General features: G+C 28.3%; 1 protein-coding gene across 1 annotated transcript in view; it reads left to right on the forward strand.

The window, feature by feature from the left end:
- LOC148231221 (receptor-type guanylate cyclase gcy-28-like) overlaps positions 1 to 24,976 on the forward strand; it is a 122,737-nt gene that overhangs the window by 42,345 nt on the left and 55,416 nt on the right. Inside the window, exon 3 of the mRNA XM_088194824.1 lies at positions 24,386 to 24,683. Coding sequence (XP_088050950.1) covers positions 24,386 to 24,683 — 298 coding nt within the window. The remainder of the gene's footprint in view (positions 1 to 24,385; positions 24,684 to 24,976) is intronic.

The raw sequence follows: 24,976 nt of genomic DNA on the forward strand, positions 1-24,976 counted from the left end.
CTCTTTCTGGAGTACCACAGGGATTCAATCTGGGTCCTCTGCTCTTTTCACACTTAATATTAACGACATATATTCGGTAATTACTAATTCTGATTTTTTATATATGCTGATGACACACAAATACGGATTTACAGAAAGACCTGGAGTTGGTCGATCAACAATTGACTTCCTTTCAGCATCGCCAAATGTCACGTTGTCAGGTCTTCCTTATTGTGCGATTTATTCAGTACTACCTGAAAACTTATCGTCACATTTAACTGTTATAAAATATTTAATTAATTTAATATTTTCCATTGCCACACACAAACACGTATTTTTTAACATTTGATAGCAACATCCGACTTTCTTTGTATTAATTATGATGTTACCTTTTGTCGCCGAGCCGTTTCGGCTAAAAGGTCGTGCTATTAAACAGAACGTATCTTTACGGCTTGCACCGTAAACATTTTCGCAATTTCGCCATCTCTCGAAACTGAAAAGCCATCGGGGGCATGTTTGGATATAATCCAAGCTTAAAGTCACGGCAAAGCGGCTATTTACAGCCTTGCTATGCTACACAGCCATGAAGTTAAATATGCAACGAGCATAAGCTAACTGTTAATTATTTTTATAGACTTTTAGCAGTACGTGTCGGAGCCAAAGGTGATCGAAAGTTTTCATTCAGTGACGTGAATGTGATTTCTCAAACGTTTTATAATATGCATTGCACTATTGGTGAAGGTTGAATGAAGTCGTATTCAATGAAAAAATCAATAATCTAAGTGAAACTCACATTTGGGTAATGTGTTCAGCGGCAAACATTGAAATTTAGAGGCCATTCTAACGTATATGTCGTATTTTTTATGACAATGGAACAGAGCTCGCGACTAAGCAATTGCGTTAATAATTTACAATATTGATTAATAGAACATCTATCATAATACTGTAATTATCCATAAGTAACACTGAAAAAAATACTTTTTGTTTGGAAAGGATGCGCATTAGACAATACGTTGTACCCTGCGCATTGTTATTTTACCATTAGATAATTAATCGCCGGAGTGGCTATCTAGACCGTTTCTCTCTAAGCCAGTGGTTCTTAACCTGGGGTGCCCGCACCCCTGGGGGTGCGGGAAGGTATATTGGAGGTGCGGGAGAAGCCCGTAACAATATAAATGATTAAATATCATTTATTAAATTTTTGATAATGAAATATTTGAAAAGTACTATCACCACAATAACGCGAAAGTCGGGACCGCGTTATTGGGGTATTGAAGCTCATACAAAAACTGGGGTTATGGGTTTTTCGCAAAAAAAAATACGTGAATGAAATATTTCGTTGCTATGCATGCGATCACCGACACATACATAGGCAGTCGTTGATCATTGTTACATCGGGCGCGTATTGGCAAAATGTGCCGATCACTAGCACACACGAGGACATAATAAGTGCGAACGAGTTAGGTAGATCTCTCCAACAAAAGATAGTGATGCCGGGAGACCATCAGTATCTCCAGACCGGGAAACCAACCGCGGTCGTCCATCGGGGCGACCCAGGTTGATACTGGAAGTGGACCATCGGCCCTGTTGATGGGAAACATGTGCTCAAGTGTTAGGGTCGCTAATGAGCCGAATTTGGCTTACACACGACCTGAGGAAGCGGGTGAGAGCACCCGGGAACTGTCGTCCTCCTCCCTTACTCTCTACCTAAGTCTACTATTGTTTCTGTGTCATCGGCAGTTTGTCGAAAAGCGATATTGATGTTATTGCCTCAATATGCACTGATGGGGCCCCAGCAATGTTAGGCAAAAATTCCGGATTTTTTTCCCAGATGAAAAGAGAATAACCGCAAGTTACAATAACGCATTGCATGTTGCGTCATCATGCACTTGCGTCAAAAGCTTTGCCAGAAAGTTTAAATCAACACCTAATTACTGCAATAAATATAGTAAAATATATCCGTGGACGAGCGCTAAATCATCGCAATTTTCATGCCTTTTGTGAAGAAATCGGTGCTGCTCATACCGTGCTTCTATATCACAGCAAAATACGATGGCTCTCTAAAGGCCGCATGCTTACCAGAGTTTTTGAATAGCGTGAAAAAAATATTCAGTTACTGACCAGTCAAAATTGTGATTTAGTAAAAGATTTTGAGAGTAAGGATGCAATTCTGAGACTAGCCTACTTAACAGATATATTTAGCTAATTGAATCAATTGAATATATTAATCCAAGGATTTGGTAAAAATAATATAATAATAGCTAGTGAAAAATTATCTTTATTTATTGGAAAACTAGAAATTTGGATACGTCGAGTTGAAAACGGAATTTGGCAAACTTTCCCTTGCTTGATTTAATTGTTGTGGAAAATGAAAAAAATACAATTATACCTGACATTTCAATACATTTGAAACGATTGAGCGAATCATTCGATGGATATTTTTCTACTAGAAATATTACCAAAACTCAGAGATGGATACTGGATCCATTTCTATATAATCTAAATTCGATGGATGATAGTGATTTTAAAAAAGATGATCTTATTGAAATGCGAGACAGTGGACATATTCAAATGGAATTTGAACAATTAGAATTACAAAAATTCTGGTGTACACAGTTAGAACGTTATCCACAGTTGGCAAAAGAAGCATTGCAGTCACTTCTATCATTTGCCACCACTACCTGCGGATTTTCATCGCTTTTGCTTATAAAATCTAAAGCGAGAAATCGCTTAAATGGAAGTGATGATTTACGCGTGTCTCTTTAAAAAAAAGCCTCGCTTCACAAATATTATAATGAACAAGCAACAACGGCCTATCCATTGATAAAAATAATATTGTTTTGTATTTGATATATAAAATTAATTTTTTTAAGTAAACAATAAATTTCGCAAAAAATGTATTTTTCTAAACTAAAAAATCGAAGCACATTTTTCAATGGGGTGCGGAGACCAATTTTCAGATTCAAAGGGGTGCGGCTCACTTAAAAGGTTAAGAAACACTGCTCTAAACTGTGAGTGTATCTAAAAAGCCATGCAATTAGCTCGCAAACATCTTCATCTGCGATTCACCAAAGCTGTCTTGAACTATCATTAAATAATATCAAACTATTAGCGCAATTGCTGAGTGACTATATATTTCTCCATATATTAAAAAAAATATATATGGCATTACTTTCGAGAGGTGTTTAGTTAGTCTTTTAAGTATAGCAATTTTTCAGGTTATTAAAACCCTCAAACCATTAATGAAGTTCTAAAATTAAAAACTCAAGGTTTTTTAGTAAATAAATATTTATTATATTAAATGAGACGTTGAGCATTTTAAGGGAAAATTCAACAAATAATCGATATATAAATATATACAGCTATACAAAAAGAATAAACGATTATTATCTACCATATTTTTATATTGGAGAATATTCTTTACATATATTTTTATAGAAGCATACTAAGCCCATACATATTATATCATGCATATAACCTAATATAAGCCATTCTTATGCAAACGATTGATGCTCACGTCTTTCAGTAACATATAAGTTACATTAGCGCCTTTCTCTCCTTTTCTCCCCTATCTCCGTCCGTTGTTTGTTCGTCCTGACATATATTGTCCATATTCAATTCGCATATACATACATAGCAGGATAGTTTTGCAAAATTATGCAGTTCGATTCCATTCGATTTCACGCTCCACTTGCCACACATCAAAGAACGCAAAATTCGATACAGTTAACGTCCGTTCCCGATGTGGGCTTATCCGTTAGCGAAGGGCTCAAGGCTCCGGGGGACCATATGGAAATTCGACCAAAATACAAAGCCTAGAAATACCCTCTGAACAACCGACGTAGGCTTGTTTTCAATGGGCCTTTAATTAAATTCAAATTCGCATAGCAAACACGTCAGGGCTTGCTCCTAAGGCGCTTTTCGCGATGTGGCGGTAGTATCAGAATTACTTTTTTTCTTATTATTATAACGGCGATAGGAGGGAAAATATTACATATATTTCGCGAACGTGCCGAGTCTACATTGTGAAATATATATTAACGCGGCGAAGTTCGTTACTAGCGACCTTTGGAAAATCGAGGAAATTTTATGCCGTCGTAAAATTTGAATCGTTCCCTTGAACGGCATAAACTTAATGGTGTTAGATTGCCACTTTTTAAGGTTTCAAGATGCAAATGAAACATGGCGTTAATTTAAAAAATAACATCAATCTTACACATTTTGGGTGTAATGTCAGATAACGAGTAAATAAGGGTTAAAGTTTACGGTTCAAGGGTGAAGCAGTGCTATTTACATTAAGAATAAATCATGCAACTAAAAGTTTTATTGGGCAGGAAAATAACAATATTATAATTATTTTTTCACTTAAAATGTTTTTTTACTAAATTTATGTTTTGCACAAAATACTTGAATATCATTTTAGATGCATTTTTATAATTTATGTAAGAAAACATGTATCGTATATTACGATTAAATTAAATTATTAAAATATGTTTGTTTAATTAAAAAAACAATATATTATATATAAATTTTAAAAATCGCTACAATATTTGATACATTTTATTCAAATCATAATTCCTTTTAATAAATTTATTTTTGAGATTATTATACTATTACTGTAGATTTTATTGATCATTTTAATTTACAAAATTTACAATAACCTCTTGTAATATATGTTTAATTTTAGATAATGATTTATTATACTTTTTATGATTTTTCAGTCACGCTTTTTAACTCTTTGGCAAAAAATAACCGATTATTTTACCAACCATTTTATTTTGAAAAAATCTATAGGAACTTTTGATATGAATTTTAATAATTTAAATACCAAAACCATGTACTATATACGATAAGCTATGATAAGAAGTATATGTTGAGCTCATTTAACACATCTTAGAAAACAATATTATAAATCAGCGCTGTCCAACTTCTTTTAGGCCACGGATAATTTTCTTTAGCAAACATTTCGAGGGCCAAAGAGAATGGTAAATGAAAAATCAGTTAAAGTCAATTCAAAAGTTATATTATTTATACGAAAAAAATAAAGTCAAAAATAACCCATAACTAGAAATAATTTGTTAAATAAATTTAAATGTCACGTCAAATATTAATTCTAACAAAGTTTTGCTCCCCAATGTTTGATGAAAATTTCGCTGTAAAATGTACAGATCGCGGGCCGCTAGTTGGACAGCGCTGTTATAAATAATAGTTTTATGTTACGTTGCAGTAAAATGTTTATTAATTTAATTAAAAAAATATGTTGTGTAAGTCTACTACTGTATTTTTTTTATACAGTTTTTTTATAGAATTACATAATAGTTTTAACTACATTGTCTCATATTTCAGTCAATTAAACCTTAAAAAAATCGTTTTTAGAAAATTTTCGTTTCAAACATTAATGTTTTGTCTAAGTACTATACGTACATTTATTTACATTTTAATTAGTAATATACTAATATACATTTATTTAAAATGATTTTTATTTTTTTATGACAAAATCTGAGCATCTGAATGGTTACCCCAATGCGTCATGATGCTCATTATACAAAAAATAATCAACATTTTAAAAAAGTGCTAATTAACATATTAAATAGATGAGCACTACCACTCATAATTTTTTCCAGCTCCTCATAGCTATCGCCGAAAACATCTTTGTGTTTGGCAAGCTTATTAAAAAGCTAGATGGCTCGTGCGACAGGAGCGTTCTAAAGCGCTGATTCCCTGGCCGCATAAGGCAAGAATAAGGAACGCGATCGCGACTCTCTAGGACACAATATTGACAGATTGTCGACACCGCCCCTTAGCAACTTTTAAAATTGCTTCATTGAGTAGACGCTTCGTGTCCGATTAAATTTATTACAACAAAAACATATTAACTGCATCAATCAAAACAATTTTGTGAAGAAATACTTCGCATTTTACTTTGTAGTTATTTTTACACAAAAAAATCTTGATAATACAATAAAAAAAAAAACATAATTAGAATACAGTGCAATATTGAGTTCTAATTATGTTTTATATTTAATTATTATTTTTATGGACTCAATAAAGAAGCAATGTCAAAACACCGTCAAGTATACTGTCAAAATTGAAATCAATACTAGGAAAAATATTTTTTTACTACTCATAATCGTTTTGCCTTATATATTTTGAGTTATGTGAATTAATATTATTTAAATTGTTGTAACATATTATTTATAAATAATAATTTATATAGCTCGAAAATTATGAAAATCAAATTCCTACTAGGGCATAATCCGATTATGCTACCATAATTCGCTTACGTGTGCTAAGCTGATTTTAATGCTAAAATTTCGTTCCAAGCAAGTGTACGATATACTTAAAAAACGATCTGGTATAATATTATATTTTTTTCAAATTTAACGAAATAAGAGCTACTGTAATAGTACATGATGTTTTGAAACAGAATAGAGGCGTAGAGTTTATCTTAAAGCTAAAATAATATTATTCTTAGAATATTTTTGTATGCTAATTCTAAGACAATAGCGCAAGTTTAACGCAATTATTCAGAGCCGTTATTCTAGATGTAGTATTTATATAGGTTTGTGAGAATTGAATTACTCACATAATAATAATGTATTACCTTACCTTATTTTTCAATATATAGATAGATGAAAAAGCATAAATGAGATAAAGCATTATTATCAACCAACTTTAATGTAAAATATGAATTTTTATACCTAAAAAATAGGTAAACCAATATTTTGTAATTTATATAATTTAAAAAAAATATTTTTAAGGTTCAATGAGATTTTAATTTTTTCTGATTTTTTATAACTAGAGATTTTTTCTCCTTCAGATGATGCAAACTATCTTTTAGTGAGCGCCTCTTTTGTGTGTTATATTTAATTAATAGTATTCGTTTATAATTGTTAAAAATGTTAGTCGTGAAAAGGCTGAAAAGATTGAAGACCGATCTCAATATGTCGGCCGGCGGAAAACTAATCTGCACGCTGGCTGATTAAAATCTAATTTAAAGCATAACTCCACTGGTTTCCTTTTGTCTCTACAAAGTGATCTGCCATTTAGTATAAGAAAGTGCAATTTTGTGTCATTTTTTTATTATGTTCGCCATCAGTTTATATCTGAAATTTCCACTAAAGATCTCGAAATTTTGCGATAAATCTTCCAAGATGCTCAGCTCTGTTATGAAGAACGTATTTCACTTCACAATCCGTCAGTTATTCGCGTTTTCTATGACACTTTCGCAGAATTCTTGAATCCGGATCCATAATTTGGAATCTCCGAATAACCAAGTTTTTCCTTTTAATCAAAAATGTCTAGAAAATGTTCTTAAGATACCATTAAAATAGGATATTTGGTCATTATTTGTTCTTACAATGATACGATTCCCTGAGTTCTCGCAGAAAATTAAATGTATATTTATTATTTATTGAGCTAATATAGCTAAATGTCGCTAAGTACTTTTTTAAAAACTGGCATTACACCTTAATCAGTCTAATGTCAGTCACGAGGAGCTGGTGCAGTTCGTATAATTTAATTTATTATTTTATTCATTTTTTTCTTTCTTAAAATATATTATTTTTAATCTTTTGTGAATTGTTTTTTGATCATAGTGACGCATTTGGGTAACCTGTTAGGTTATGATGGTCTTAATTTAATTTTTAATAATAAACATACTCGGTAATGATATAAGTATAAATCTGAGCTTAATTATAATTGTATAAACACGATCTCATTTTGCTAGACTTTGAATATTGTTACTTATACACATACTGTGCCTTGAGCTCTTGCCTGTTGTGTTACAGTGGTAAAAACAATGATAATAATAATAATAGCTAAAGGACACACCTATGTAGGTAATTTCGTTGGTTTCTGAAGATACACTAATGGTGTTAAATATAGACTTCATGGAAATATCTCAAAAACAAGGTGTACCGTACCCAATCGTAATAGTATTAGAGGTGCTATATAATTTTATCTATAACCATTAGCTAAATAATTTAATTGATACAAATTAAAAAAACTTTAATATTTATAATTAGACAGAAAAAAATTATATATAGATAACGCTTAAAACATATAAGTTTTATAGTTCAATTTATTTTTGACAATCAAAGTTGTAAAATTGCAACATTCATCTTAAAGTGTTTTAGTAACAGTTTTAATGTCGTCAAGTAAGTGAAACCAACTTTATTAATGCTATAATTTTTGTCATTTAATTAATTTAAAAAATACCCTACTTTCTTCTTTTCACTTCTCAAAGTTTATAAATTATAAATATTGCTTATAGTCAAAAATAGACAAATTGCATTTTAATAAAAAATAAATAAAAATATAAGGTGTGTTTTTTTGTGAAAGAATTAAATTCTGTTTAATTTTTTTTTTCATTTTGTTGACTCCTGTCACTATACTACAAATATTATTTTTTTGTACCAAACAAAACCAGCTAGCATTTACATTTTAGCATTTAAAAAATTTTGCGAACAATTTTAATTATAAAATATGTATTTTCAGAATGTAAAATATGTAAAATATTTAACAAGTATTTTTGTCAATTTATTTTATCAAAAATAATATTTTTTTCACTCTCTCCATCATCATAAATATCTCCTTGAGCGTAGTAGAGGTATTCAAATTTAATTTTGCTTCAAAAAAATCAATTATCCAAACGCCCTGGAATTTAATTCAATGCGCTCGCAAAACTTTGCTCACTTCGGCGCTATCGCCCGGGCAATATTTTATGTTTACGTACGGGTCCAAATGGGTCCGAACACGAATCCCCGGGGATTTTCTGGGATCGGAAATATTCACGTATAACCTCAATATACATATTTCCCTACTAAACCCACGGCCGTAACAAATTGTCGACACGAAAACGCAGACAAAAAAATCAAAATCACAAACATTGCTATTGGGGAAATTTAGTGAATGTATAATATGTATGGGGGGCTTTAGTTTGAGTTATTGTCTTGTTGATTCTAAACAGAGGGGTTCTAACGATCCTACATGTATGTATCTACCGTATACATTCAGAGGGTAATTGGCGCTTTTGCGTTGCAGAGGTGTAAACAGGCTGATGGATTTAATTATATGTAATAGATTTTGGTATTCGGGTTACAAACAAAGCTATCAAATTGTATACATGTGTAGCTGGTTGCACATACATACTATACAATGTAAAATATTCATTGCTTAATTAAGGCAAACTAAAAATCGTTAAACTAAATTTAACTTGAATCGGAATGGATATTTACAACACAATAAATTTTGATACATATTTCATCTTCGGCTTCTCATGAAATTATCACTATTGAGCTGGTCGTCCGTTAGCTATAAATGAAGTCGACTTTTTTGACATAAAGTACGATTATGGGAAGCTCAAATCGCGTAGCTCTACAGAACCGGACGCCACCCTCGAGTTCATATTGAAGGGCTGTCAATATAATCTCTTTGCTCTCATTCGATATATTTCTAATTCGTAGAGGTGTACGAAAGTCACTACACTAAGAAAAATATCAGACCATCGGAATTTCAACATCACAGTTTTTGTAATATATTATTAGGTATATTTATAATATTTTTAGCAGTCATTCCGAAGCTACTGTTTAATTTAAGTTCATAATCATAGTGTTTTACAAAAATATTGTGAGAAATAAATAATAATTATATGGCCCTTTATTATTGAATGAATGCATCGATGTTTTTTGGCACTGACATAGTAATATGTATTGTTATAAGCACATCAACGGTTTTAAACCAGTGCAAGCAGTAAAAATTACCCAATTATATTGAACATATTTTTTATTCATTATACAATATTACGTATGTATTATATTTATCATAATACTTATGTATAATTTATTTAATATCATAAAACATAGAATTCATATAACGAGCAAATTTTAACTTTTTCGTTAAACATGCACCTCTAACTTTGTGCGAAAACTCAAACATTTCACCGGTGTTCGGTTTTGTGCTAAATATAATGTGGGTTTCGAATATGATGAATATATCAGTTTACTCTACAGTGCATAATAAAATTACCAGGGTACCAAAAAATATCTTTTTAGTATTTAAATTCATATTTTAATATAAATTCATGTAAATTCTGTATGCTGAAATACGATATGAAATATTCCATTATGCAATTCAAAATTGCTAATGTTACGCTTTCGGGGCCAATTGTTTGAACAGATGGTTAACTTTTACAGTTAATTGAAGGGTAACAATTAACAAAACCCACTTTTTGAATGGGAACAAAATCCGGAGCGTTCTCTCTCCAATAAACCGTTCCGTCTCACATCTCCTTTTTGAAGAATATTCATAATCCACCAGCCGAGCCGCCGTGAATACGCCCCCGAAATTATTTATGAGTGGATTAATGAAAGATTTATGATATTAATTTATGAGCCGGGTTTAACTCGTTTTATATTGTCCAAAATTTAATTAATCTCTATTATTGCAAATGTGCATTATAATGTAATCATTAAATTGAAATGTTAGGATACAAGTCTAATAAAATTAGTTGAGATTTTAATATTTTGTAACTAAAATGAAATAAATTTCTTCCTTATGACAATAATCTATCGCAAATTTGTTTCTGTTTATAGAAAATATAGTATGTACAAGCACAATTGTTTCATTAATTTAAAACAGATAGAAGCAAAAATAGTAAATAAGAAACTGTAAAAGATCAAATACTTTCAAATGTAAGTTCATTTTTATTTGTATTATGAGGCCTTGTATAATGGCTTACTGATTGAGGAAAACTCTCAATATGTTCCTTCACGCGTTTTACTTCATCCTCATTGGTTTTCCCGGAGGAACCTTTCATTATACAACGAAAATCTTCTTTAAAATTTCGCTGCATTGAGAACACGGTGTCTAAAAAAAATCTTTTGCATACTAAAATTTTTGCTTTTTTGCTATCCAAATAATATTTAGAACACACTTCTTTGTAAAACTATTAGTCTGTAAATTAAATGCTTTTTCCTCGTAGCTCTGGAAACTGACTAACATAGCACGCTTTTCAATTTTTATTCAAATGATACTATTTTGAGTGGACTTGCCTTACTTTCAAAATCAACAAACAATAAATATCATTGACTAAAATAAATTATTAATTAAGAATTTACTCTGTTATTTATAGATAGGATTGTAAATTGATTAAAAATTTCTATTGAAAAGTAGCTCTAACTCTTTTTTTTAAAACAAAATAGACTTGCCCCACATTCAAAATCAACGGCTCATATTTCTAATACATACGAAATTCATCCCGTATTTAAAGTGTGTTGAATTTCATATGCGCGTTTAGGCAAAGTAACATATCGTTATATCTGCGCGTTGTTAGTAAACTTCACTGTATGTACTTACAAACTTCCTTTAACTAGATCGGTGTAATCGATGCTGCGCTACCTCTGTTTGTGTAGGTCATGTTTTGATATTCAGTTACACTTGTAACGAAGAAAAATATCAAGTAACGATACAATTGAACATTTTCTGCGAAACTCAATCAATCTGCAACCAAGACAAATAAAAACTGTAGAAATGTATTTATAAATACAAATACGAACGTCTTTCTGTGAGGCAAACCTAACAACAAATTTATCAGTATGTTTTTGTTTTACAGTATGCTCATCACATTACATTGAATACCGTTTATCAGTTAGCCACAGATAATACTATAATCATATAAACTTTAATTGTGAAAAAAAATCGATAGGGCAAATTCTAAAAATTAGGGAGAAAAACCGTTTCAAGGTGTTCTTACATACACCTACAGATTTTATATATTCGTAATAGTAAAATCAAATTTAATCAAACTGTGAATGTATTTTAAAGCTGGATTATTTTTTAATGGATTATTCTTTAAGAATATATATTTAAATCAGTACAAAAAAATACAACACCATATCTTGAAGTAAATGGAAATGTATTGAAATATTTTAAAAAAATATGGCAAAGAAAAATTTGATTTTAATGTATATGTTATATTTAAGGAACTATTGAATGATTGATACCAAATATTAAAAAGTACTATAATACTCGAAACCGGCATTAATTAAATATTATACAATGATGGCAATACCTTTGGCGTGAACGGAAGCATACACGACAGGTATCGGCCGAGTAATCCCAGGATAAGTCTCCTACCGAATGCCCTCAGATGTGTATGTATCTCGATTATTGCAAAATAACTTAAGATCTCAGAAATGAGATGGAGATTCTGCGCCAGGAACTGCTGGAAGAACGCATAGATGAACTTGAAAAAAATAATAAAAAAACAAATAAGTCGGCGAATTTGAGCTATACTATTTCATCATTTCCTGCGGCACATGCAACAAATATTTCAACCGGGTCAATTACCCAAACCGGAACTGAACAGCCCTCACATTTGACGCCATTATCTAAATTTAATACAAACAGAGAATCGTCCCCATCGAAAAAAAAGTTAAGGCCTGTTAATATCCCACCAATTATTGTGAACAGACTAACAGACTATAAATCGGCGAGACAAACAATCGTCAACAACGGGTTGACGATTGTGCACCAATTGCGCAAGAATTATTGTGGCATCAAATAACAAAATTATTGGATGAAAGGAAGTTCTCCTTTCATACTTATACACTTCACGAAGACAAACCTTAACGGGTTAAACGTGAACTATACCTACAATGAAATTAAAGAGGAGCTCATGATACTTAAATTCAAGGTTGAATCCATCAATCAACTGATTAATAGGAAAACTAACAAACCAATGTGGTTATTCGCAGTCTCGCTAAAAAAAAAGCGAGCACAATAAAGCAATATACAATTTAGGATATTACGATTGAGCAGCAGAATAAACCAAGAGGTGTTCTCCAGTGTCACCGTTGCCAACTGTTCGGCCACTCTGCATGTGTAAAATGCGTTGGACCCTATTTCACTAGAGACTGTACGTATGGTGAAAAAATAGACAATTCGCCATGCAACACTATGAGGAAGATAATCCAGCTAGTTATGGAGGTTGCCTAGAAAACCCAACATAAAAATCAAACAGTAAAAAGCCGCGCGTTAGCAATAATAATAAAAACCAAAACTCCAATGAAGTTGAAATAAACAGCTGTTCATTTGCCGAAAAACTAAGGAAAAACCCCGCCGGTCAGTCAACTGATTAATGGCATTCCTAATCGCAATCTCCTTATTGATGTGATGAAAGAATTATAGGATAAGATGTGCTTTATCAGCTCACAGCTCTTACCTAAATGAATATAATGAACTGAAACAACAGTAAGACTCTGCGCCGCAAATACTTGAAATAATGGTTGCGATATAAAAAAAAAACAAGAGTATAACCAATATCTAATGGATCACAATATATATATATATATATTGCAAATTAACCCGATACATATTTAAAGGAATCAAAAAATAAAAAGGTGAATAATTAAATTAATTAAATAGTTACCTAGGTTAATGGCTCATGCCAAGGAACAGGGAAATAAAATATTAGACACTATATATACAATGATGGCATTATGATGAAATATTTAATTAAAACAAAATTGTATTCCGACGGGAAATGCTTTAATATCATTAAAATTATCAAAATAAATAAGAACACTATGCTAATTTTGATACACAATAACATTTACAAAATAATAAATAATACATTTAGATTAAATGCTTATGTATTTAACATTTTATAACAATATTTAATGATTTTAAAGGCTTTTATTTCTCTGCAAGCGTATAATTTTTCTATGGATAAAGCTGTCGCGATTTGGTGATGTTGATTTACTTTAAAAAAACGATACATTCATAAAACGACAAATGTAAAATACACTTACATAATTTCATTCTTATTATTTAGATCGATGAATTATATATTGCAAAAAATGTTGTCAAAAAAACATATAGATTTTTTGCCTTAAACTTCTCAGAATTCATTTTTAACGGTGATAGAATAAATACGAGTATATTTGGATCGGTTAAATGTTGAAAAATATTTTAAATTACCTGTATTTTTATTTTTATTTTTCGTTCTTTTTATTGAGAGAATGTTTTCATTGAAAGGATATTTTAACGTATTATATATATTATGAACAGATTATAAATAAACTCGTTATAAAGATATTTGTACATCTATACATCATATTTAATTAATTATTTTATTTTATTTTTTGTTACTTGTGAATTTTAACAAAAAACAATTAAAATCACATATACTATGCCTCATATTATTTATATCTTAATGCTACAATATATTTACTATTTTTTTTTCTTCGGGTTGCCATAAAAATATTGTCAAATAAATCCTCATCAGCCAAACTTAATTTATTATCATGGCTATTTTTAATATAAGATTTATGTACAGATTTATTTTTTATTAATTACCCATAAAAATACTCTAGTAAAATATTTTTTTATAACTTAAATGAAATACTAAAACAGTCATTTATAATATTTTTTGAACATTTAATCATTTAAAACTTATCGTATTACCCTATATTTCTTACTGCAAAAAATACACATATTTTTCGGTATCCGGAAAGTTTACCAACTGGTAAATTCGTAGAATGGAAAATTCACCGAATCTGCAATTCGTCAAACTATTCACCGATAATTTATTTATTAAAACTAATTATTTTTAATTATTAATAAATTATAAATAAAAAATTATAATAACATTTATATAATAAATAATAACAATAATAATTTTATTAATAAATTTTAATTTATATAATAAATAATATACAAATAATAAATGTTATTTGAGATATTATTTGGGTTTTATACGTCTATAGATACGTTTTTTATATAAATTAATATAATATGTATTATCTTTGAATTATTCACATATATATTTAGCTTTTTTTCAATTGTAATTTAATTTAATTTGTATTCCATTTTTATAATATATCTTTATATATCTTAAAGCGATTGCTCCGTTGTTTATTTATTTATAAATTCAGAAGAATTATTTATATAATTACGTATAGATAAATATGAATTATTTAAATACTTATTATACACAAGATAATTCAAAATAAAACACATATTGAATTATTATATAAAAAAAGTATTTATGAACGAAATTGTTATTTAAGTTTTACTTACTTAAATAACAATTTCGTTTATATAATAATATAAACGAAATTGTTATTTAAGTAAGTAAAACCATGTTTTACAAGTAATTATGAACTTGATAGAGATACTAAAAAAATTCACTTCAAAGTTACATTTTACTATTTGTAATCCTTATGTATAGGCTTTATTAATTGGTTTAATAGAATTTTCCTAAAATATGATGATTTACAACTTTGTCGATTTTTTAACTGTCAATTTTTTTTAAACTGATAATGTGTCATTGAAAAAAGGAATAATATACGTATATTCTGTGCATCAGAATATACGTATATTAATCCAAAAAAGTGGGTTCTTTTGAACCTGAGAATGCATAGTTAATAAAATATTTTCTATATAATAATGAAATACGAGTATATTGCATTAATTTGCAATATAACATATTACATTAAATTAAAGTAAATAAATAATAAGAGTGAAAATAATTCATTTTTATCTATACGTAATTAAATAAATAATTTTCTGAAATTTTAATGAATAAACAATGGAGCAAACTCTTAAAGAAATAATTTGTAAAGATATATAAATCAAATTAAATCAAAGTACAATAAAATTAACAACTAAATTTATATGTGAATATAATAATAAATATAAACAAATTAATTAAGGATAAAATACATACTATATTTATTAATATATAAAAAAAACGTATCAATTGACATTAAACTCAAAATATCTCAAATATCTAACTTTATTATATAAATGATAATATATTATTGAAATTCGTATCGTTATTATTTATTATATAAATGTAAATATATTATTTTTATTTTTAAAGAAAAAAAAATATTTAATATATAATAATTAAATACATTGCATTAACTTAGAATACAATATATTAAAATATTTTAAAATAATTAAAAAATAAAAGTATGTTTAATTATTTTTATAAATAAATCATTTGCGATAAATTATAGAATCGGTGAGATTTTTGTTAGATAAATTACGGAATCGGTGAATTTTCTATTTGATGAATTTACAAGTCGGTGATTCCTAGAGCTATGTTTTTTACTTAAATTTGCATTTTTCATTACAGTAAATTACTTCTTAATTATTTATCTCGTCTTAGTCTTCTAAAATCAGAATGAATTTCTTTATTAAAGTAAAGGTGGCGGTAAAATATATACTAGTGTTGGCATTACTATGTTTAAAAGTTATTATTACCTTTTTTCTAAAATAATATATTGCAATTAAGTATATATTTAAAGCACTAAACACATTGATAATGTATTAAAAAAATAATTCATAAACATTTAAATAATTATTTCTTAAAGAAATATATTTTTTCCTAATATTCTGTATTTTTCATCGAGTTATATGCTAGTGTTTCGTCTTTCTGTTAGCTTATTTATTAATTGGAATGCCTCGATATGGATAAATAAAGCAGTTACAGAGTATATAATAAAATTAACAGTGAAAAAAAACATTTGCATCTTACGCGTTAACAACGCCATAAACTTAACTCCATTAGTCTTTATGTTGCTAGCAAATATATTAGATTTTTTCTATGATTTGCCAAAGTAGACCATATGCAACAATAAAAAGATCTATGACAGCTAGGTGTTGTCCTTAAACACCCAAAATTATTGCACAATAATAATAATTTAAAACAAATTAACCTGGCATTATATTACAGTAAAAACTGAAAATACAAATTGATTCATATTGCTAACACTGTAGTCAAAATTTATCAGATTTTTTTTAATTTATACAATTTAACAGTTAAAAATACGCTTTAAACCAAAAATATATATTTTTATCTTAGCAGTATAAAAATACGTTTAAATAATAACTAATTAAATTTTATATTATATTAAACATAAATTACTTAAAAGTGTATTTTCAATTAATGACAGAGAACACATTTAAAATGTTAAAAGGCAAGATTATTAGGCACGGTTTTTCGTTCGTATTTTTTAACCATCTTACAAGTTAGCAAGATCAAAATTGAGATAAAAGTTAAAAAGGGCATTTTTTATTTAAAATGTTTAATCCTAGCCTACTATCCTAAGGTCGTTTAAAAATTCCACCACTTACCGCACTTATTTATCCTTTGAAACGTGTAAAGGGCGGCCGCTAAAAAGCTCAAACGAATATTTTCCCCTTTTTACGTACATAAAAATGAATTTACGTTAACGGGACTTTTTTTGTGTGCGAATAATAAATACGAAGTTAATACGGTTTCGATGAAAGCATGTACGCACGTATTATAATATAATACAATACATGTATTTCACGTTATATAATTCTTTAATATAAACGCTCGGGTAAAGCTCAATTTAACATTACACTTCGAGAAATAACATGAATGTCTTGACATCTGACACGTGTCTCCATATTGATTTTTTCACGGAATGTGTCAATATTTGCGAGGTTGACGGGAAGCAGAATTTTTTTGAAATATTCAAAGGGTAAAAGCCCGTTTTACACTTTATCTTTACATATATTATATATATTTTGTTCATATAATAAAAAAAGGCATCTCGTGTGAATTGAAAGTACATAAAGTTTTTTTATTTAAAAAAAATCGAATGCTCACAATATCTAAATAATTTCGTCCTAATTTTTCGATAAAAATATATTCTAATTATACGATGCAATAATATATTTATGTGCAATTACGTGTTAGACATCACTATTTTTATAAAAATAATTTAAAATGCACGAAAAAATATTATCACTATTTGTAATAAATAATGATACACAGTATATATTGAAAAAGCTTAAAGCCTTACATTTCATATTAGTATTTAATTAAGAAAACAATAATACACTATAGTTAACACTTTTTAAATATAAAGATTTGCTAACTATACAAATAAAATAATACACTGGTTAAATGCCTGTTCATTTTAGATACTTAGTATTAAAAAATCGTCTTGGCAAAAGTATGTTTTTTAACGATAATTTCAAAATAAATATTAAATTTCATAGTAATTGCTGTAAAAAATAAAATCTTAAACATCAAGATTATGTGTTACATAGTACCAGTTATATTTGTACATTCTGTTATTTTTTAAGATTAAAGACTGAATTACCTTTTTTTTTAGTTAAATTATTTGAGTTATGGGTGTAGCTCTTTATAAAAAAGTTAATAAAAAATAATGCTTGAACGTAATAATACAAAAGAAGCAGATTAGAGTCATTTTTACAAATGTTTACTGAAAATGAAAAATGCTTTATCTTTTTGTGAGCATTTGGTTTTTTTGGAGCTGACTAGTATATACATTTAGCTTCTTTGTTATTGCATATATATATTGTAGTCGTATAAAGACGCTTTTTAAAATATAATTACATATTATTATTGTAATATGTAATATTTTTTATGATAAATATTTTATGGTAATTTGACTATTATTTTCAGGAATTTTTATTTTAAATTATTTGTATTATTTAATTAAATACTGAAAAAAAGATTTTGTTACGTTAGTGATAAATTCGATTTTGCCCCATCATCATCAATCAAACATTCAATAATTGTCAAATATAGTAATTTATCAAATCAGAAAGTAAAAAAAATATTCCACAAATTTGATTAAGTTGAATTTCGTCAAAGAAAATATTTATATATATGATTTCTATGTATATATAAATGAATTATTTTTAATCTATTCTTATATTATTTTAATTTAATATGAATTATTCTATAGCTATAGCTAATTAAATCTTACATGCTAACAATGTAATTATACGTAGTTATTATTATACCTTTAAAAACTATTTTACTAACAAACAGATAATATTATAAAAGACCAAGGCATCCTCACTTGGCGAGAGTAAAGTTTTGCGAACAAGATTGACTCGGCGGTTGCCAGATGCTCGTTAGTCTTAATGCCAAACCACGCAAAACTGTTGTCGAAATTTAATCACAAATTTAATTAAACATCCAGGCATACAGTTAACAAGCCTCCCTCACACAACTACACATTTATCTGCGACATATGGGATCTATGTGGAGGTTCAAACGGCAGCATCTCACCCTAATGGGAAACACACTCAAAGAACTATTTGGATGTCGTTTTGTGCGAATGATCAAATGACAATATCAATTTTACCACATGGCCTATACAAACATAGGCTAGATGCAATACTAAATAAATACGCAAAATAATATAGTCTCTTAGGAAATAAATATATAACATAAAAATGTATCAAACAAATAATATATACATACATACATAAATTGCATTAAAATGGGGTGGAAAATACATTCCAACTAAAGCAGAAACATTTTTGATTTTTGCCATAAATACATGATGGATTTAAAAATACAATCAAAAACATATTTTATTCAGACCTTCAGTTTGACATCTGTATGCTCAAGTTTCAAGTAAAAATAGGCCACTGGGTTAAAAACAAATCAAACATATATTGCTGTTTTTATTTTGCTAATTCAGTTGTAGTTTTTATGGGTTGTTGATGGATATTTAGAAAAAATATAAATGTGATTAATTAACTTATGTAAAGCCGCACATCAACCATTACATCCCTAACTTTGTCTCTCTCTCCGTAGGGACAATCTCTTAAAACGTGGTGGATAAGTCGCGATATTAACAAATAAGTAAAAAAATAACATTAAAATCGTCATAATGCAAATCAAATATAATTTTTTTTTTAAATTGCTGTATTATTCTCCAAGATTTGAGTTAGCCCGTTGCGATCTCGATACTTTGCTTAGACTTGGAAATTCAGTTTTAACCGAACTTTAACCAAATATCGCAATACATGCATTACATTTTTTTTAAAGCAAATCTATCTAAAAAAAATATGAAAAATATAAGGAAACGATTTAAAACTATTAAATGTCAAATAATTTAAAATATATATTTTTTTATATTATATAACCGTTTCCCAACACAATTTTTTTATTCCATTACCATTAAATTTTAAAGGCTTTGTTTTAAAACATTTTAATAGCTATAAAACACCGTTTCATGGATAAAATTAAATAATAATTAGAAAAATCTGAGTCTGAATAATAAGTAAATAAGATAAAATATTATAAGTTATACGGTGTCCGGTAAAATTTATCACCCGCAGTTTACCGCCAGCAATTTATTACTAGCAGTTTACCGCCGCGTCAATTTGCTCATATAAACATTTTATAGTTTACAAATTAAATCTGGTATATTTAATCGCCAGGCCATACATATAATTTATATAAATTTAAAATAAGGTTTTTCTATAGATCTGCGCAGTAAATAAATATAGTTTCACTGATATTGCCCAGTGGAATTATAAATCAATTGTTTGATATATTATTTAAAATATAACTGAACTGCAACAGTTGCGAAATCTAAATCTAATCTAATGAAAATTCTAATTATATTTCTTAAGCTTTCATGTAGGTTAGGTTTGGTTTAAACAGCAAATGGATTTTTCAACTGTGGAATTGAGTTTTATATATATTTTAGAACAGCATAAATACGTTTTGACTTAAAAATTAAATTGTTTAGCTTGCCACACTGTTAATCAACTAATGAATAAGTGAGTTTGTATAAACACTTTTAATTGCTTCTAAGCGGTAAAATATATTAGCAATCATTTGTAGGCTATAAATTGTTCATGCGATCCATTGACGCAGCGGTAAACTGCTAGCGAATAATTGCTGACAGTGAATTGCGGACGATAAATTTTAATACATAAGCCACTACATGCATATGGTAAAACAAAAATAAAGATGTCTTCTTAATAAATGTTAAAAAATATATTTTCAGCACTTTTCTTTCATGTTGAAATAAATTCAAAATATATTTATAAGCTTTATTTAGCTATTAAAAATAATATAATTAAAGCTAACGTTAAAGGTCAGAGGCTTAACATTAAATGCGTTATTTATTTACAAAACGGCTGGTAAATATTCAGATTTTTTTATATGCATATAAAATTAAAATTAAATATTAATCAAATTTACTTAACAGTTCAATTTTTTCCTTCAGGATTTGTAAATTTTAAAACCTTATTACTTGAAATTATACTATTTCACATAACTTCTCCTTAAAATAGACAGACACATTAAATTAAAATAATATGCTATTGTAATATTGTCGTCACTATTATACAAGTATAATAAATGTTTAAATTTAAGTAACAAAAATAACAATGCTTTAAAACTGTACTCAGAAATATTGTATGTTAATTTTAATATATAGTAAATATAATAATTTACTTTGTCTAATATCTTAAAATTTATTTTATATAGAGCTACATACAAAACAGAGTTAATTAACTGGTTTTGAAAGTATTTAAACAATCCATAAGCATAATTTAGATTTAATCTGTCCATGTTAACAATATAAATCGCTAATTTTGCAACTCAAGACAAAGTTTATGATAGATGAACAATATATTTTGGTATGATGTATTAGGTTCTGTTAAAGCATCGAAAAGTTTTAGACGCATGGTCGGATACATTAACGATTGAGCTTCATATAAAATGTTTATGTATACAGGTGCCTTTTGTAAATATATATTATTTTTATTGCTTGTATCTGTGTACATGTATGTGAACATTTTTTTTTTCATTAAGGTTGTCTCCTAGCATTATTGATTATGTATATAGAGTTACTAACTGACAGCGTCTTTCTTTGCTATGTTCATTCAGATGCTCAGTAATTAGTGTTTCTGAATAACGATCAATCAAGATGCTTTCTCTAATTGTGAGTTTTATTATTTGGATTGTTAATATAAACAATGTTGTATGTCAAGTAAGTATTTTGCTACAAATTCTACTGTTAAGCTCTTAAACAATATTATTAATTATTGATAAAATATATTTAAGGAAAAAGGCCCCACGCATATTTCTCAGAACCGTGAGTCTGATTTTTACCGAAATATGATAAAGGCAATGTCCGGCAAATTTAATATATTTTTTTTACTGTAGTATATATATATTTTTAAATTATATCCGATACTAGTATATGAAGGTGAGAGGTGAATATGGTTTCAGACCTATAATAAATTATCCGACCTCATATCATCAGAAAAAATATTACCGCCCATTACATAACGAACGGTAATACCCTAAGGCGTAATCAGCCATAAAATGATATCAATTACCGGCAAATAGATGAGCAAGACGAGAATAAAGTAGGCGTAGGAGGACATTATTCGAATCGAAAGGGGGCCATATTTCCTTTCCGGTTCCGGGTTGGTGCACATTCCCTTTCGCTCATAAGTGGATGGAAGGAATGCCACCGGGACCGGACATCCGGCACAGGTGACGCCGTTTCTATGACACGTGACAAGAATACCCCTACGTGCTACATTTATAATGGCGACTTTCTTTATTTCGATAAAGCTTGCAAAAATGATAAAATATCGGGTGGATGCTGTTATTCTGACGTTCATATATGGGGCAAGGGTGTATACGCTATCGCTCTACATTTTTCTATATTTATATCAATATCACCTTATTCATGGAAGGTAGTCGACTGTTTTTAATATTCTTGATTTTAATATGAATATTAAAATTTAAATATTGTTGCGCTCTTGTGCCTTTTATCATATTATAAAAAGCAATAAAACATATTTTTTAATTGTGAATACAATTGAATGAATTATTTACCAGGTCTTCCAGCTTCTCATACAGCAAAAATTGAGTTGAAATGTACCGATTCTGACGGCGCGCTTGTTAGCTGTAATTCAAGTAATTTATTTAAAAAAAAATTGTTTTTCAGATTTAATTATGTTACAATCAAATTCATAAATGCATGTATTAATGCTGTAGGTTATAATATATACTTTAATATAAAATAAATATTTTTGCATAGCTTAAAACGTATATATTTAAATATCCATTTTTTCTTAAAAATATAATTATTGGCAACTTTTTTTTTTAATAATTTGTCAAAGTATCTCACTAAACTCTGTAGCGTCAAAATTATTACGTTGCTGACAATATCGTTAAACATTAATCCAATAACCTTGTTAACTTCAATCATAGCAATCTACGCTATACCATTTATTTCAGTATTATTTTACTTTATTAAATATTTAACATAGTATGGGTATAAATGTAGGTCTTGAAAAGTAGGTGGAGGGTTGCGTTTTGGCATAATAAATTACCAATTCTATTACCCCATAAGAGCCCGATCGTGGGTACGGCTCCCCAATGATTTGTTCTTATTATATATGGTATTTGAGGTAACGCTTCCTAAAAATAAAATCGAAATAAATTATATAACGTAATACATACGCCTGAACGTTTTGCTATGATATTCAAATCAAAAGACATATAGTGTATATTGAAATTTAATAGCATACTCGTATTGAAAACTATATATTTCACTCATATCATATGCGTGAAAAAAATGCGTAAATGTAAATGATATGACTGAACAAGAATATAAATAGAATATGGGTTTATTATATCAGAGTAGTTAAATAAATAAATTGGTTATTCTAGATATATATATATATTCAATCAACTTGAAACATAATAGATATTATTTTATAGAAGAATAAGTAAACCTGCTGTTAAATACCTTTATTACAAATAAATATATATTTATATTAATATTTTTAATGTAACGATTATCTAAATATAAGTATTGATATACATTTTCCCAATCTCGAGTCTCATATTATTCTTTCTTAGAACTCTCATCGCTTTTGAATTAAAGTCTCCAGCAGACTTTCTCTTAATAAATTTATACATTCAGAGCTATTCAATATACACAGGTATGTAAAATATTTTTCAAATTAAAAATTCTTCTTACTTACATTAATTAGTTATATAATAAAAAATATTTACCAGATATATATATATTTATATATATATAATAAGCAGCGTTTACCTTATTTATTAAATGAGATAATATAGTATTATTAACATTTATAAATAAATTGTTTTATTATATCTTAAATGGCAAATCAAATAACAATTTATTGGAAGCTTTATTATATTGTATAAAATATAAATTAAACGGTCTTTGAAGCGAGATTTATATAAGCAATTTAATACAATATATGAAATCATAATACGTTTTGTTCCAATAAAATATATTTATAAATAAAAATGTATTATGATATATAAATAAAAAAAACACAAACGAATAATATAACATAGGTATGCGATAATGATTCTTTAGATTATAAATGAAAATTTTAGAGAGCTGTTAAAAATCAATGATTTTCAATTACACTTTTCACAAAATTAAGTTACTTATCAGTAGTTTTATATGAATACTTACATACATTGAAATCTATGTTAAATGCATTTTCATAGTAAATAAATTTAGATATATTTTATAGATGTTCATTAAAATAATCATAGAACCCTTTATCCTTTCAGGCTTACCTGATGTTCGACATCGTGGAACATCTCCTCTGTCGATATCTCCCAGACATTCCATTGACGAAAGGGGTCACGCATACTTCCAAGGATTGCTACCTAATTATGGCACAATCCAACAAGCTTCATCGGTTACGAACATGTCGAACATCGGTTCGGCCACCACCGTCGAAAAGGGGATGTGGACCGAAGCAGCTGTGGATGCTTTGGTCAACAGATGCTGTGCTCCTGTCGGTCCTGACGACTCGGATCGTCCTGATTTTGACGCCCTGAAAACTAGCATAAAGAAGATTAACAAGTAAGTTCCATTACAGTTAATTAATATATTTAACTATTTTAAAAACGCGTGTACAAAAATCTTTTCATATATTTTACTTTTCTTTATTGTGTTTTAATTAATAATATATAACATTTATGAAAGTATTTTGAACTAATACATGTTCAATAATAAGCTCAGATTCATTTACAATTTCTTTAATGCTTCTTTTAACAAAAAAAGAGAAAGAAATACTGTATTTTATGGGTGACACATGAAAGTCCATTATTAAATATAACATGAACCCAAAGAAAGCCCGTGTACTTTATATAATC

This window comes from Plectrocnemia conspersa, unplaced genomic scaffold (assembly GCF_051122295.1).
Source record: "Plectrocnemia conspersa isolate PC_06_02 unplaced genomic scaffold, ASM5112229v1 ptg000010l, whole genome shotgun sequence".
Lineage (NCBI taxonomy): Eukaryota > Metazoa > Arthropoda > Insecta > Trichoptera > Polycentropodidae > Plectrocnemia > Plectrocnemia conspersa.